Source organism: Barbatula barbatula, assembly GCF_947034865.1.
Source record: "Barbatula barbatula genome assembly, chromosome: 24".
NCBI lineage: Eukaryota > Metazoa > Chordata > Actinopteri > Cypriniformes > Nemacheilidae > Barbatula > Barbatula barbatula.
Genome location: NC_136787.1, coordinates 8,043,111 through 8,057,521, shown reverse-complemented (window position 1 = coordinate 8,057,521; position 14,411 = coordinate 8,043,111). Strand labels below are relative to the sequence as shown.

The 14,411-nt window shown below is 39.5% G+C and overlaps 1 protein-coding gene across 1 annotated transcript in view; it reads right to left on the bottom strand.

Moving 5' to 3' along the window:
• The window catches only part of unc13bb (unc-13 homolog Bb (C. elegans)), a 73,049-nt gene that overhangs the window by 37,970 nt on the left and 20,668 nt on the right, over nt 1–14,411 (bottom strand). The window contains exons 6-8 of the mRNA XM_079448966.1: nt 13,418–13,491; nt 12,276–12,321; nt 9,540–9,753 (exon numbers count right to left, since the gene is read on the bottom strand). Coding sequence (XP_079305092.1) covers nt 9,540–9,753; nt 12,276–12,321; nt 13,418–13,491 — 334 coding nt within the window. The remainder of the gene's footprint in view (nt 1–9,539; nt 9,754–12,275; nt 12,322–13,417; nt 13,492–14,411) is intronic.

Below are 14,411 nucleotides of genomic sequence, written 5' to 3'. Positions count from 1 at the left end.
TCTTTTTGAAAAGGAGGATCAGGGGTAGAGGCACTAAATGGGGATTTATCTGGGTCATTTGCTGGAACATTTGTGGTTTGGATTTCACTACCAGAGATCCTTTCAGAGTTTGCAGCAAAATCAAATTGTGTCATGTCACTAGGCTGTAAAATACTAAAATTGTCAACCTTTTCCCCCATTTCAGCATTATTATTTTCAATATGTATTTGTACAGTTTTAGGCTGGGTTGTAACAACATTTGGCATTTGTTGCTTAGGTGTTGGAGTTTCTTTCTGCCATGGAAAACCCAACTTTGTTCCAAACAATGATGTTGGTGTTTCTTCTTTTAAACATACTGGCTTCTCCTCTTGAAACAATCCTGCTGAAAATGACTTCAACCCCGAAAAAAGCTTGCCCTCTGTGTTTGGTAATGTAGGTGATGAAAACAAAGATCCAAAAGACTTTCCAGCATCTGTGGCTCCAGCCATGAAACCAAACTTTGGTGCTGTTAAACCTGGCATGCCAAATATAGACTGGGTTTCTGATGTTGGAGGCTGTTGACCTATTTTTGAGTTGCTGTCAACTGCAGGTATAGATTTGACTTTGGCTTCAGGTTCAGAAACAATGACAGTTTTGTCATTTATTGTTTCACTTTCCATAATAGGCTCCTTAACATCTGGCTGACAAGTGTCAGTATCTACAGCAGGTGATACATTATCCAAAGACAAATCATTAGCAGATATTTCTTTCAAAAGTTCATTTTTCGGAAGTTCAGCCTTATCACCTTTGCCCTCACACAACGCAACATCCCTTGAAGATGAGAAGGAAGCATTAAGTGCACTTTTATCTTGGACTGGCAGAGGAGACTGAGGAGCCAAGGTAACAGATGGTGTTATGTCAGTTGTTTTCTGTGTTTCTGGATTGAACATACTGAAAAGGTCATTTTTTAAAGATTCTGTGGGTAAGCTACCTGAAAGGTTAAAGAGTGAGATGTTTCGTTGATGAGGTCCGGGTTCAGGCGAAGACTTTGTTGCTGAACTTGTACCAGAGAACATTTTAGACATGAAACCAGTGACTGCTTCAGCTGATGAATCTATGACAGATTTCTGTGGTTCTGCAGATTTAGATTGCTCTTCCGAGCTAGCATCTTTTGGATGTGAATTTTCCTTATGCTGAGGTTGAAAATCTGTGGACTGAATCTCTGTTTTTGTACTCTTCTCTGAGGTTGAATCAATATGCTTTGATAAAGCTTCTCCAGGTTTGGAATTGATTGACTCCTGGAAAACATCAAGGTTACTCCCTTCAACATATCTTTTCATATCAGTTGGCTCAGAGACTTCTTTACTCTCATCAGATTGAACTGACACATTCGAGGTTACTTTTACTTGCTCATCTGAGGGAGCAGGGTGTTTCATATTTTCATTCTGAGGCTTCTGTGGTTCAGATATGGTTTCTTCTATAAATGCTTTAGTTAAAATACCAAAGCCCTCAGTTCTTGATTTGTCTTCTCTGCCATCCCCTCGTGAGAAAAAAGATGTCATCTTGTACGGCCCCTCTGTTTCTGATAGTTTAGATGTCGGCACATTTTGATTGGGTGGTGATGTTGAACTAGGACCACTGAACATGGAAAGAAGACGTTTTCCTGGAGTGTCTTTTGAAGCTGCTCCAGATAGAATACCTTCAAATAAGGAAGGTGTCTGGGAGGTGGCTTGCTGTGAACTGGGCCCGCTAAACACAGAAAATAAACCTTTTCCTGGTAATTCATTGAAAGCAGAAGCACTTGGAGTAGTATTTTTAATTTTGTATGTTGCATTTCCTGGACTGGGCTGTGAACTAGGTCCAGAAAACATAGAAAAAAGATTTTTGCCAGGAATTTCCTTTGAACCTGGAGCTCCAGGAAATATCCCACCCAGTATAGATCCAGTCTGAGATGAAACATTTTGAGAACCTGATCCAGAAAACATAGACAGAACGCTTGAGCTTGCTGCATTGCTTGGTGCTATACCCTCAGAAGAAGAACCCTCCTGGTGTGCTGGTGACTTTCTAGATTCAGGAGATCTAACATTAATACCTGGAAATAACTCTTGAAGTGATCTTGGGACTGGGCTAGTTGGATTAGATATTGGTGTAGCCTTTGACTCGCTCGGCTCAAGTGCAGATTCACTAAGTCTTTTACTTGGGGTTTGATTTGGTAACTCTTGACTTTGAAGTGATGAGTGTTGCACATAGCTTGGCTGTGAGGTTTTCCCAGTGACCACAGACAGTAAGCTTTTACACGGGGACTCCATAAATTCTTTATCATCAAGAGTAGTAGAATTTGTGACTGATTGTTGTGGAGATTTCTGTGAGCTGTGTACACTAGACAACGTTGGCATTTCTTTTACAGTCTCTTTACATGGCTCATTAGTTGGATCAGATTTAGGTGTAAAGTGAACTTGTGTAGGTGATGGATGACTGGCTGCTTCAGGCCCCAAACCCTTCCCAGAAGTCTCACTCGAATTCAAATTGGGCAGAATTCTAATAGTTTGTGAATTAGGGGAGAAATTCTCTGGCACTCTTTTGACTGAAGTTGGTCTAGTTGTTGGTTGAGGACTTTGGGCTCCAAACATGGAGAAAAAGCTTTTTGCAGGACTCTCACTGGAGTTTGAAGATCCTCCTAATATTCCACCAAAAACTGATCCTGCGTTCTGGGAATCTGGTTGTCCAAGACTACCAAACATAGAAAATAAACTTTTACCTAGAGGCTCTTTCGGTTGTTCGGCCCTTTGAGATGTAGTCTGAGTGGTACTCTCTGGTTGTGATGTCTGATGGAGATTCGGACTACTGAACATAGACAGAAGTCCTGTAACTGGTGTATCTTTAGGTTGATCAGCTCCAGTTGATAGTGGAGTCTGATGTAAGGATCCAGGCTGTGATGAAGTCTGCTGATTACCAGAACCACTGATTATGGAGAGTAATCCTATACCCATTAGTTCTTTTGTAGGTACAGTACCTGGTGTTTGTTTTTGGTTGGAAGAATCATTTGTGGTTGAAGATTGCTGTGTACTAGCACCACCAAACATAGAAAATAAATTCAGACCTGGAGTCTCTTTAGGGGGAGCAGCTCCTGGAGAGTTTGACTGACTTGACAACCCTGACTCTGGTGAAGTCTGCTGCCTACTGGAACTACCCAAAAAAGACAGGATATTTTTACCTTGTGGCTCTTGAGAAGAAGCAGACCCAGTTTGAGACTGAGCTTGTTGCTGATTGGAACCAGCAAATATGGACAGCAGCCCTTTGCCGGAAGATTCCTCTATAGATGATGGGGTCCCAGAGAACAAATCCCCAACAGAGAAACCAAACAGCCCACTAGAGATTTGAGAGGGGGCTTCTGGTTTTCTCTGCCCAGTTGGTGGCATAGTTTCAGATCTCTCAGGTGTTGATCTATTGTTAGCATCAGTAGAAAATATCTGTGATGCAGATAATGACCGTGAACCCTTAGGAAATTCATACTCACTGCCTTGTACACAAGTACTTATTGTTTGCTGTTTATGAATTGCTTTAGGCATTGTTCTCGTTTTCTGGCCATCTTTGTTAACTTCATTTTTCAAAGAGGCTGGTGACACCTGTGAGGAAGACTGTTGTAGATGGGTCTGTGAATCTGTGTGAGGAGGAGTATCCATATTAAAGAAATCACCTATTGACCCAAAAATGCTAGACATTCCAGATTTGTCTTGTTTTGAGGTTGAAGTTTTTACTCCAACAAAAGTAGATATATCTTTCTCTGGTTGTCCAGTTACTGATTGAGAGGATGTAGAGGGGGCTGTTTTTGGCTCCTCTACTCCCACTGCTGTCTTGAAAAGATTTAAAAACCCTCCTGATTGTTCCGATGACTTTTGACTACGTGTATCCACTGGTTGAGAAACTTCTGGAAGGGCTGGTTTGGATGTTATGTTCAAGGAATTGCTTGAAGTTGAAGTGGTAGAAACCAGAGATGTTAAAGAAGCAGAACATTCTTTTGACATTGTGGCTTGTCTAGCTAGTTTAGGCTTCTGAGATTGTGTACCCTGAGAAGTTGTCTTAGATGTTGCTGGCAAAATTCCAGGTGTTGTGGAAATTGGTTTAAATCCCAACTGATTTGTACTCTCTGGCTGTATTGAGTCAACTTTTATGATCTTTGATTTGAGACTCTCAAGACCTGTTGTGATAATATTTGTTCCCTGCTGATCATTCTTTTTCATTTCAGATGCTTTCGTTAGTTTGCTGTGAGCCTGTCCTGGGTCTGGGGCATACTTGGAAACAGGTGACCTTAAGCCAGTTGTGGTTTTGGTTTCAGGACACTTGCCAACAATGGAGGAGAGAAAAGATGAAATTTTGTTAATGGATCGATTTGGCTGCTCCTCTCCAGTTTGTACTCTCTTTCGCCATTCTTCTTCTGAAATTTCATCTATGTGTTTTACTTGAACTCCGGTGGATGAACGGCGTCTCTGTTGAGGCTGATAGCAGCTGTATTTACTTGCTGTAGATGAATTTGTCGTAGGAGTAGCCCCAAATGAAATAGAAACCTTCTTAGATAGCACATCTTTTACTCCTCTGCTATTAATATTTTCACTATTGTGGTTAACACCATAGCATGATAGATCAACAGCTTGCCGAGAAGTATCCCAGTAGCCACAGTTGTTCTGACACTGCTGTCCTGTGTCCATCTTTACTTTGTTGAACTGATAAGAGGAAAAATCAAGAGCTTGCTGTTTTTGATTAAGAACGGAGTCCTCAAACATTTTTGAGAAGCGCTCCAAATTCAGATTCATAATTTGGTTACCTTTTCTATAAGCTGCAGACAAGTCAAGTGGGACAGTTAGTTGAGCTTCACATTGGTCTTGCCCTGGAAACCAAAGGAGCTCATCTTCATTGTAGAGAGGAATCTTAAAACCACAAACCATGACCATCTCATTATACAACCAGGCACTAGGATATAAGTCCCCTGTATTCCCCCACTCTTGTTCTGGGGCACATGCATAGACATATTGCCCAGAGCCATCTGTCAGCAGGGCATACATATACTCATAATCAGTGTAGACAAAGTATCCACAATCTCCATCATCTGAGGGCCACCACATTCCTTGGTCCAAAAGTGAAAGCCATTGCTGATACCACTCTGATTCCTCAAAATACATAGATTCCTCCATATCAACATTGCTTGTTAAAGAGTGGTTCCGATGATTGTGACATGTGGTTGAATTAGCATAGCTTCCATTATTTATTGGTTGACTGAAAATGTCAGATGTGGCTTGGTAGATATGCTGTCCATTAGCTGAGTTTGACAGGGGCTGGGGAGTTTCCTCATAATAACCCTCATGATATCCAATACTGTTCAGACTATAATAACTGTCTGCACTAAATGAGTGCCACTTGCTTAACTTATTACCTTTCATGCTCAAATTTAGTACACCTTCAGATTCCTGAGTTCTGATCACATCCAGACTTCCATGGCTATTCCAAGACCTTGGTCTCATTGAACTATTAGGAATACTTTTAGAATGCTCTGTTTGGTTATTGCTCTCTCTCCTGGTATTGTGCCATTTCAACTCTGGTTGTATAACACAATATTGCTGATTATCATCCATATTAACAGTATTCAAACGTTGGGAAGATTCATGGAATTCATCACCTGGTACATTTTGATGTCCATCAGGATAGTAGCCCAGTGACTGATCATTCAGCTGTTGCCACAAAATAGATTCTTGGATCCATGAGTGGTCATCATAGGGACTAAGTCCATCATTTGCATACAAGTCTTGACCACACTGTCCAGACATACTCTGTAAGGAATGATAACTCTTCCTTAAATAATTCTGTGACCCCAACCCTATTGTTTGAGAGGAGCAACCAAGAGGAAAGCTTGAAAGATTTTCTGTGCTATATGAAGTGTTTCTTATATGACTTGAGGGCAAAAGATTGTGTGAGTCACATAAATTAAATAAATGAACAGTGCTGTTTGAGGAGTTTGAGGCACTATTCTGTTGTGACCTGGCATAACTTGTTGGTGTCCTCAAATCAAGGCTCTCTGAGTCATAGCTGTTAGGCCTGTTAATTATCCTGTCAGATACCCAATGTCTAGGAAGTCCAGAGGAAATTATAGAGTTGGTCTTTACATTTGATCGTTCCACAACCATATTTCCTGGTCTGGCAGAAGAAAGCTCTGTTGAATGATTATTAAATGTTCCACCTATGAAACCTTGGTGAGTCAAGGGTTTTTGGTTTTGCATTCCAACATGACTGTGAGAGGGTGGCTCAGGCAACAGTCTATTTGATTCTCCTTGTCGAGTGGAAAGCTCTGTTTGTACTGTTTGCTGCTTTTGTTTAATTTCAAATGAATTTTGACTGTTTAGTGGTAAGTTTTCAGATGAGGATGTGAGTTTACTGAAAAGACCAGACAAAAGACCTGACTGAGAGGATGTATCTGGTCTTGCCTGACGAAAATCTTGTTTTGTAACAGTTGACTTGTCATCTTCAGAAAAAGATGGTGTTGTCATTTCCCGTGACTCAGCAGAGGTAATCTTAAGAAAGTTAGTGATAAGATTCCCAGACTTGGATTTTTGTTTGAATGAATTATCTTCAGGGGAAATGCTTCGTCGTATCACATTGTGATGTTGTGATTGAACTGGAGTGGTCTGACTGTTGGATGTATTTATTGGTAGAGTTGACTGAGAAACATTATCTGAAGAGGTCAACTTGAAAAGACCTTGTGGATGAGAAAAATCTTTAATTTGTCTAGGAGCATCTAACTTGTCTTTCGGATCTTGGCCTGATTGGTGATATTGGGCTCTGAACTGTTGAGAAGGTTTAGAACTCTGTCCCTCAGAATGTTGCTGAACTGGGGATTTAGTTTGGTTTTGTTGACAGGTTTGTTGTTGATTTATTCTTTGAGCAGACTGACTCATTACATGCGGCTGATTAGGTTGAGTATCTGTTGTCATATCACCCAAGGATGCAAATTTCTTAAATCCTGAAAGGAAACCTGCTTTTGGTTGTTGATGGGGAGCTGCTTGAGAACCTGATGTATCATCAGAAGAAGCTGACTTAAACAAACCAGAAAACAGTCCTTGGTCATGAAGAGATGTTTTTTGTTCTGCGGCATTCAAGACTTCATTTTGACCATGCTTTTGGAGCACCTGTTCGTTTGAAGAATATGAATAAACTTTGCTTTGCTGCTGCACTCTTGTGTCATTTGACCTTGGGGGAAGAGGAGAGTTCTGAATATTAGACCTTTGGGTAGGTGGAGAACAAGATTGTTGGTCAGTTGGTGTCATCTTGAAAAGACTTGAAAACCAGCCTGTATCTGTGTTTCCCTTATTCATTGTCTCGTGGGATTCTTTTTGGTCTTGGGGTCTTGTTTTTACCAGTGGGATATTGATTTTGTCAGGTGTCTGGGAAGGAACTACACCTGTAACTCTACTTGTGGCAGATATTTTTATATTTGGCCTAGCTGGTTGTTGAGATGGGTTGTTTTTGGATGCACTTGCATCTTCACCAGAATCCAATTTAAATAATCCAGAAAATAGTCCCCCTTCAGCCTTTGGGGGTTGTGGGACATACATATGTTCATAAGAGGGTAAAGGCTTTTTCAGTTTGTCTCCAGGGGATGATTCAACTGATTGGTTTCCTACATTGAATGTGTCCTCTGCTGATCTAAAAACAGGAAAAACTGTGTGTGTTTGATTCTGAGGAGGCACTGGTGATCCATTTGAGACTAAGTAACTGAGAGATTTCTTAAAAGGACTAAAAAATCCTAACTCTTCAGTTGCTTTTTGTGTTACAGGCCCAATGTGTGTCTTATCAAAACGTATATTTTGAACAGTTTTGAACTCATTTTTGATTGGTTGGGTTTGCATGTTTACCCCCTGTGACTTGGCATCAGATGGATGGAAAGGCAGAAGAGAAGGCATTGAAAACTTCCTTTCAGACTGGGACTCCTGAGTAGGGGATATCACTGCTACTGGTGTGGGGCTTGGGGACTTTGGCATGAAGGAAAATAATTTTGATATACCAGTGCTAACAGGAACATCACCTGGCATGTCTGATTGTTCAGCGGACTTGGATTCCACATGTTTCGAGCTTAAAACAACTTTATCAGTTAGAGAGCTAAATAATGAGCTCATGGCATTCTTTACCCCTGCCACTCCATGGTCAGAAGCACCAGCAGAATTGCTTTCATTGGCATTCTTGGGTATTTTGTTTATTACCTTAGAAGGATTACTTTGCTCATCTCCAACAGATTCTGTTCTTGCACTATCCTGGGATAATAGCCTTGGTTTGTTAGACTTGGGCAAGGATCCATATCTACTGATCTCCTCTTCTTTTTCAGCTAGATATTCTGATACGGTTTCAACTAGACACTGTAGCTCATCCATAGGATCAACATATTCATCACTTGGTTCCTCTACAGGAGACAACATGACCTCTGGAGCCCAACCCCCAATTTTACCCTTTCCACTCTTCTTATCTCTTAGTCTCTCAGTTTGGCCACCGTAAATTGAAAAAGAGTGACCATAGTGGCCATAATTTTTCCTCTCTTCGACCCCGAGTGCTTTAGCTAAAGAGGATATTTCCTCCAATTCTTCCTCAGAGCCGATGGAATACTGAAGCTCATCTGAACCGTCAGAATCAAAGCCTACATCTTCTCTAAATCGATCTGCTTCCTCCTCTTGATATTCAACATAATTCTCCAGTGTGTTTTCTAACTTGTTTTTGGCCCACATTCTAGTTTTGAAGAGCAAGCCATTTTTGTATGGCATCAAGCATGGAATCATGTTTTCTTCTGTCTCCTCCATTTCTTTCAATTGACGTAACGCAAGTTCACCACGTTTCTGGCGGAGAAGGGCAAGATCTGAAGGAAACTTCTCAGCTCCACCATGCTCCAGCCCTCCTGGGCCCCGAATTTTTTTCCTTCGTCTACGGTCAATAGTGGCATAGCCTTCTGGGTAAGCAGAATTAAATGAAGCACTTTTATTTTTGGTTGGAGATTGGTTGATTACCAGATCATGATAATCCTTTCTAATATGAATAACATCATTTTGCCTGTCCTCCTCATCAACCCATGTCTGTTCGTCCCTTTCAAGAAATTCATCCAGGGCACTTTTATCCGGTAGTTTGTATTTAATCTCCCAGTCCTCCACACCCATGCCTGAATCTACTGGGACAATCCTAACTCTACCCCTATGATTGGGAGTTCTAGCAGAGATTAAGAAAAGGATGGAAAAAAGGAAAAGAAAAGAAAGAAAGAGAGAGAGAGAAAATACATTTCAACATAAGAGATGAAAGCTGATGACAGTAAGAACATAAAAATGTGATGCAGTAAAGCAACCAGATGAAAAATAAACTAAAAAACTAAGTATAAAAAGGCATTACTACACTTTAAAGATCTTTCCTGATAAACAGATTCCTCTTTTTAATGCACATATAATTAGGCTAAACCTCTGAGCACCTTATAAAATTCTGATGTCCATCCCTGGCAATAGCTATTAACCAGTTTTTTAAATAGCATATTAAATATGCTTACTTATGAGAAAATAATGTACCTGCTTGCATGGCGGTCCCCATAGTCAAGTTCAAAGCTATGTAGAGAGTCAGCGCACGAGTCCATTTGTTGCTGAAAGCTTGGTCCTATAGGATACTGGTGAAGCGAGGAGTTGGGCTGAGCTGTGGTGTGGTAGCGGGGAGGTAAACTACTGCTCGTCTCACTCCGGTAGTCACTGTCCCTATCATCCATTGCACTGTCCAAGTCATCCAAAGCTATAGAGAGACAGACAGCTCAGAATGGACATACATGTGTTTTAGATGTAAAAAAATTATGGTTTTCAACATTTTAAATGTAACATCCTTCAAGTACACCGGGTACAATTGTAAACATTCAAGAAAAGCAAGTGTTCACAAAGGAAAAGCAACTAGCAACTTGTGAAAAAACAGGGTATCTTAACAGGGTACAGACTCAAGAAGGAAAGTTGGGAATGTGTTTATTCATCCAAAATGAATGAACCACGAAAACAGTCAAGAGAGAAAAGTTCAACTTGTTTCCAGGGTGCTACTGTAACAAATGAATGTACAACATCCGGTGAGTCGTCAGAAGTAGTGTATTGAACCTCGAATAACTTAGTCTGATGACAGAAAATGAAACTGTGATTCATATTTTGAATTGTAATACCCTTGGTTTCACGTGGGATTTTATTTAAATAATTTAGAAAATGAGCAGCCACACCTCTGGTTTGTAGCTGCACTTACAACCTGGCAAAGCGTATTTCACTCCATAAAAAAAAGCGCTTCACTCACAAATCTAAAGTTAAGATAGAGTGCTCCTTGTGAGGGACTGTACAGTTTTTAAAAGACGAACTTCAGCTTATCTCAAGATATATATAGATAACGAATATTAAACATCACTTGAATTGCTGACTGTGCTCCTAGTCAGGGACGGATTATCCAATATGCATTATGGGCACGGGCCCAGGGGCCCATGCAAGCTTGGGACCCAGGCAAGGGGAAGGAAATTTCACATAATCTAGCGACTTCTTGGATAAACCTTAGCTTTCATTCAGTGGGAAAATGTTGCCAGTGCTACCCCGCGAGCGGGAGGTCTCCCTTTCCCGGTGCAGGGATTGCCTTCTCTCTGCATCACTCTGTACAGTGAGCGGCAGGAAGAAGCAGCACTGTACGACAGGTGACACGTGAATAAAATGAGTACAAAACAGAGTTTCCAACAACATGTCACTATTATGGACTGTTTGGATATATAAATATGACCAAAGTTTGTCTGTAAATATGCACATGGTTACCATGAGGCTGCATGAAAGAACATTAAGCCGAAATCACAGCTTTTTATTTTGTGTTGTTAGATGATGTCGCACGGCATCATGAACTGACAACAGAAACTGATAAAATGTGTCAATGAGAATGGCTTTATTGTTGTAAATATGATGAGTTGATATACCCTCGAGGTTTTTACATTTATTTTGTAGTGTTTCCTAGCCAATTATTTTATATTGATATAATGTTGATCAGTAACTACCTTACAATTATACCAATATTTGGCCTTCATTATTAGATAATCCACAGTCACAGTGCTTTTACATACATTGGAATTTTACGATGTAATGTAACGCTTGCAGTTGGCTTTTAATGAAATATATATTTACCACATATTAAAAAGCACACAATCGACAATGTTGAGAAATAGAAAACCCTACATGATTTTTTAACATAGTTTACGGTCACAACAACTGAATCAATAAAGTTGCTAAACACCCGTCGTCAAGTATTAAAAATCCCTGTCCGTGTGCAAATTCACATTCTGCTATAAATGAATGACTTGAAATACCGCAGAAATCTGTTCGTTTACATTGAACCGGATGTTTCTCCCATCTTTCGCGCAAAGCGTCATGGGTTGTAAAGGAAACTTGATGATAAGATAGAATTCCAAAATGCAAGCAAATATAAATTATAGAGCAAACGTGTAAAAGACATTCTTTGCAAATTATTTTGTTATCTTGGACTTTATGGATTTAAATCTACACTGTACATCAGATGCTTTTACTAATCTAATAGACTGAAACAGATGCAGCTGATTTCTCTGCATTGTACACATACGGAGCAAGTCCTAACACTGGATTACACTTATTCACAAAACCCTGAAGGAAAATTCTAACGCCATCAGCACACTTTGTGTGTACAGCCTCTCTTGTATTTCAACTGTTTATATACGGTGTACATCCGTTGCATTTTGATTATAATTTTTTTGGGTATATATTGTTTATTTTGTGTAACATTTGTGAATTATTTAACCATATACTTATTGTACGACAATAAATATATTTATCAGTCTGGGATGACTATCTAAACACTTTGGGGCTCATATGATGGCAAACCAGAACAAAAACAGATTTAAGGGGTCAGCAGGAGGGTTCCAGGGAAAAATCTATAATATATGCTTACTACATCCAATCTCAACATGAATTACATACTCTGACTGTCGGCCCATCCGAAATAGTTGCCTGGTGAGTTTACAGTATAAACCAAAAGGATGAGAAGAAAAGGTACAGAAACAAAATCATTCAGAAAGAAAGTTTCAGTGTGAATTGTCCTTTTGAAACTGATATTGAATCAAGATAATGCAAGATGCTTGACCTCGAGTTACAGGGTATATGTAGACATTTAGTTATATACTGAGCAAAAGTGACAAAAAGAGAATTATAGAAGAGTAAAGGGAGCTGTGAGCCGGCAGGCGTGATGCCTTGGCTCCATCTAGTGTGGGAAGAGTTACTTACAGCACTGAGAGGCAGCGCATGGCAACGGCCGTCCTGCTACTTCATCCTGTGACAGAAAACACAGTAAGTCAGTCAACATCTACCTGTATGCGTACAACACTCTCCAGTCTCAAACAAAAATAATGTAAACAGCCTTTTTTACTGGATGGGCAGATACCCATGGACAAAAACCTCCACAGCAAAAGTCACATCAAACAACCGTCCAAAAGTAACAATCGGCTAGAACCACATGCAAACAATATTTTGGCATTTGTGTTTTTTAACTTATTTTAAGCATTGAAACGTTGTGATATTAAGAAAGACAAATATTTAGAAAGGAAATCAGTTTTGTGGCCAATATAGCTATTGATGATCTGGTGTCCTAAAAGTTACTTTTGGACCATGATTTAAAGTAAAAATATATTTTATTGTACTATTAAACCGTTCAATTGTATTAAACAGATGTGTACATGCATTTTGAATTAGTCTGTTACATCAGCACACAGAAACCAATAACTGCGTAAAGCAGTGCACATACAGATCTCATACCACAGTTGCTGTAACACTAACTGTTAAATAACCGAAATAGGAAAAAGAGGGGACAAAAACCATTCAACTTATATTTGACCTCCCGAATACACTATGACACAATTTAACCAGTCAATAGTTGTTGTTTTTTTCATTTCTGTCATTTCAAGGCTAAAAATTGAGAAACTGTGATTGGTAAACACTCAATATTTTAAGATGCTATTTTCAAGATATTAAATGCATAATATAATAAAAGAATAAAATAACATAACGTTTAAAGAATAAAAACCATAAGGCATTTGCTGTCCAATAAAATGAACCTTCGATTTTAGAATCAAAATAACATGAAACTAACTAAATGTACATGCAGTCATACAGTTGTCAAACCATCTTGCAAACCTCTCACATAATTCTACAGCAAAATAATGGAAATATCAAAAAATACCTTTGAACATTAACGCAGGCATTTTAGCCTTTGAGAAAATCATTGCAATTACAGTGTCCTGTACTTTCCCATTCTTAATATTCTAAACGATATGCAATCACATTTAGGGTGAACTGCTGTTTGTATTGTAACCAAACTCCCATTATCCTTAAAGCGTGTAGTTGTTCAGCTGCAAATGCACACAACGTACCTCATCACGCATGCCCATAGAATTGATGCGTTCCAATTTACCAGCCCAGTATCGAGCCTCATCATCTGGGATTTCTGTGGGGAAGATGTTGAGATTTGTAAGATGTCCCACAGTCCATCATCACAGCATGTTTGCCTATGTAAAGAGTTTGCTTAGAGTTTTATGTATTCAGACCCCTGTAAATGTATAATGAGCGAACTCACTAAGGAAGCTTAAAATAGTCGGCACGTTAAAAAACTTTATTACACAACACTTGACATTAACAGCAAGTATTAGAACAAAGGTATGGTATATTTAAGAACAATTATATCTAATACACAATTGAGAGGGACAGAAATGTGTCGGTCTATATATTTATATTATATATTTTAACACCCAGTCATCAATAAACATTCAGCATCCATAGACAAACAGTGGTCCAAAATTAGTTTAAAGCTTAGGTTCTGTTAAGAAAGGCTGTATAAACGATACCCGACTCGGATTGGTTGAAATGTTTACAATAAATGTATTGTATGCTATTTTTAATAAATGTGTAATGCATAACATAAGCTACGTAATCGGTTCACAAATCGGTTTGCAGTAAAATTCGTAACCATGTTTTTAATTGGATAGTTTGAAATGTTGATGAAGCCTAAGCCACGCCCCTTTGCAATACCGGTTAAGCCCACAAGGGGCCACAGCCCACAGTTTGGGAAGCACTGCTCTAAGCTGCATATGTAAAAAGTGTCATATCGCCTAGAATCCTTTGAAGATGAGCGCATAATGCGACGGTGGGAGCTTCAAAGTGCTCAGATGAAACAGTGAGGCTCATGAATGGGATCAATGGCAGGTCACCGGGCCAAACACGAACGAAGGTTGGACCTTACTGCAGCGTGTTTATTTGCACACAGATTGCCCTGTCTGTACTTACATCCGCTTTATCCCAGAGCTTCACTCACAAAAGCCACAGCTGGCAAACCTTTTTTTCATTTATTTCCGTATTTTACAAAGAGGA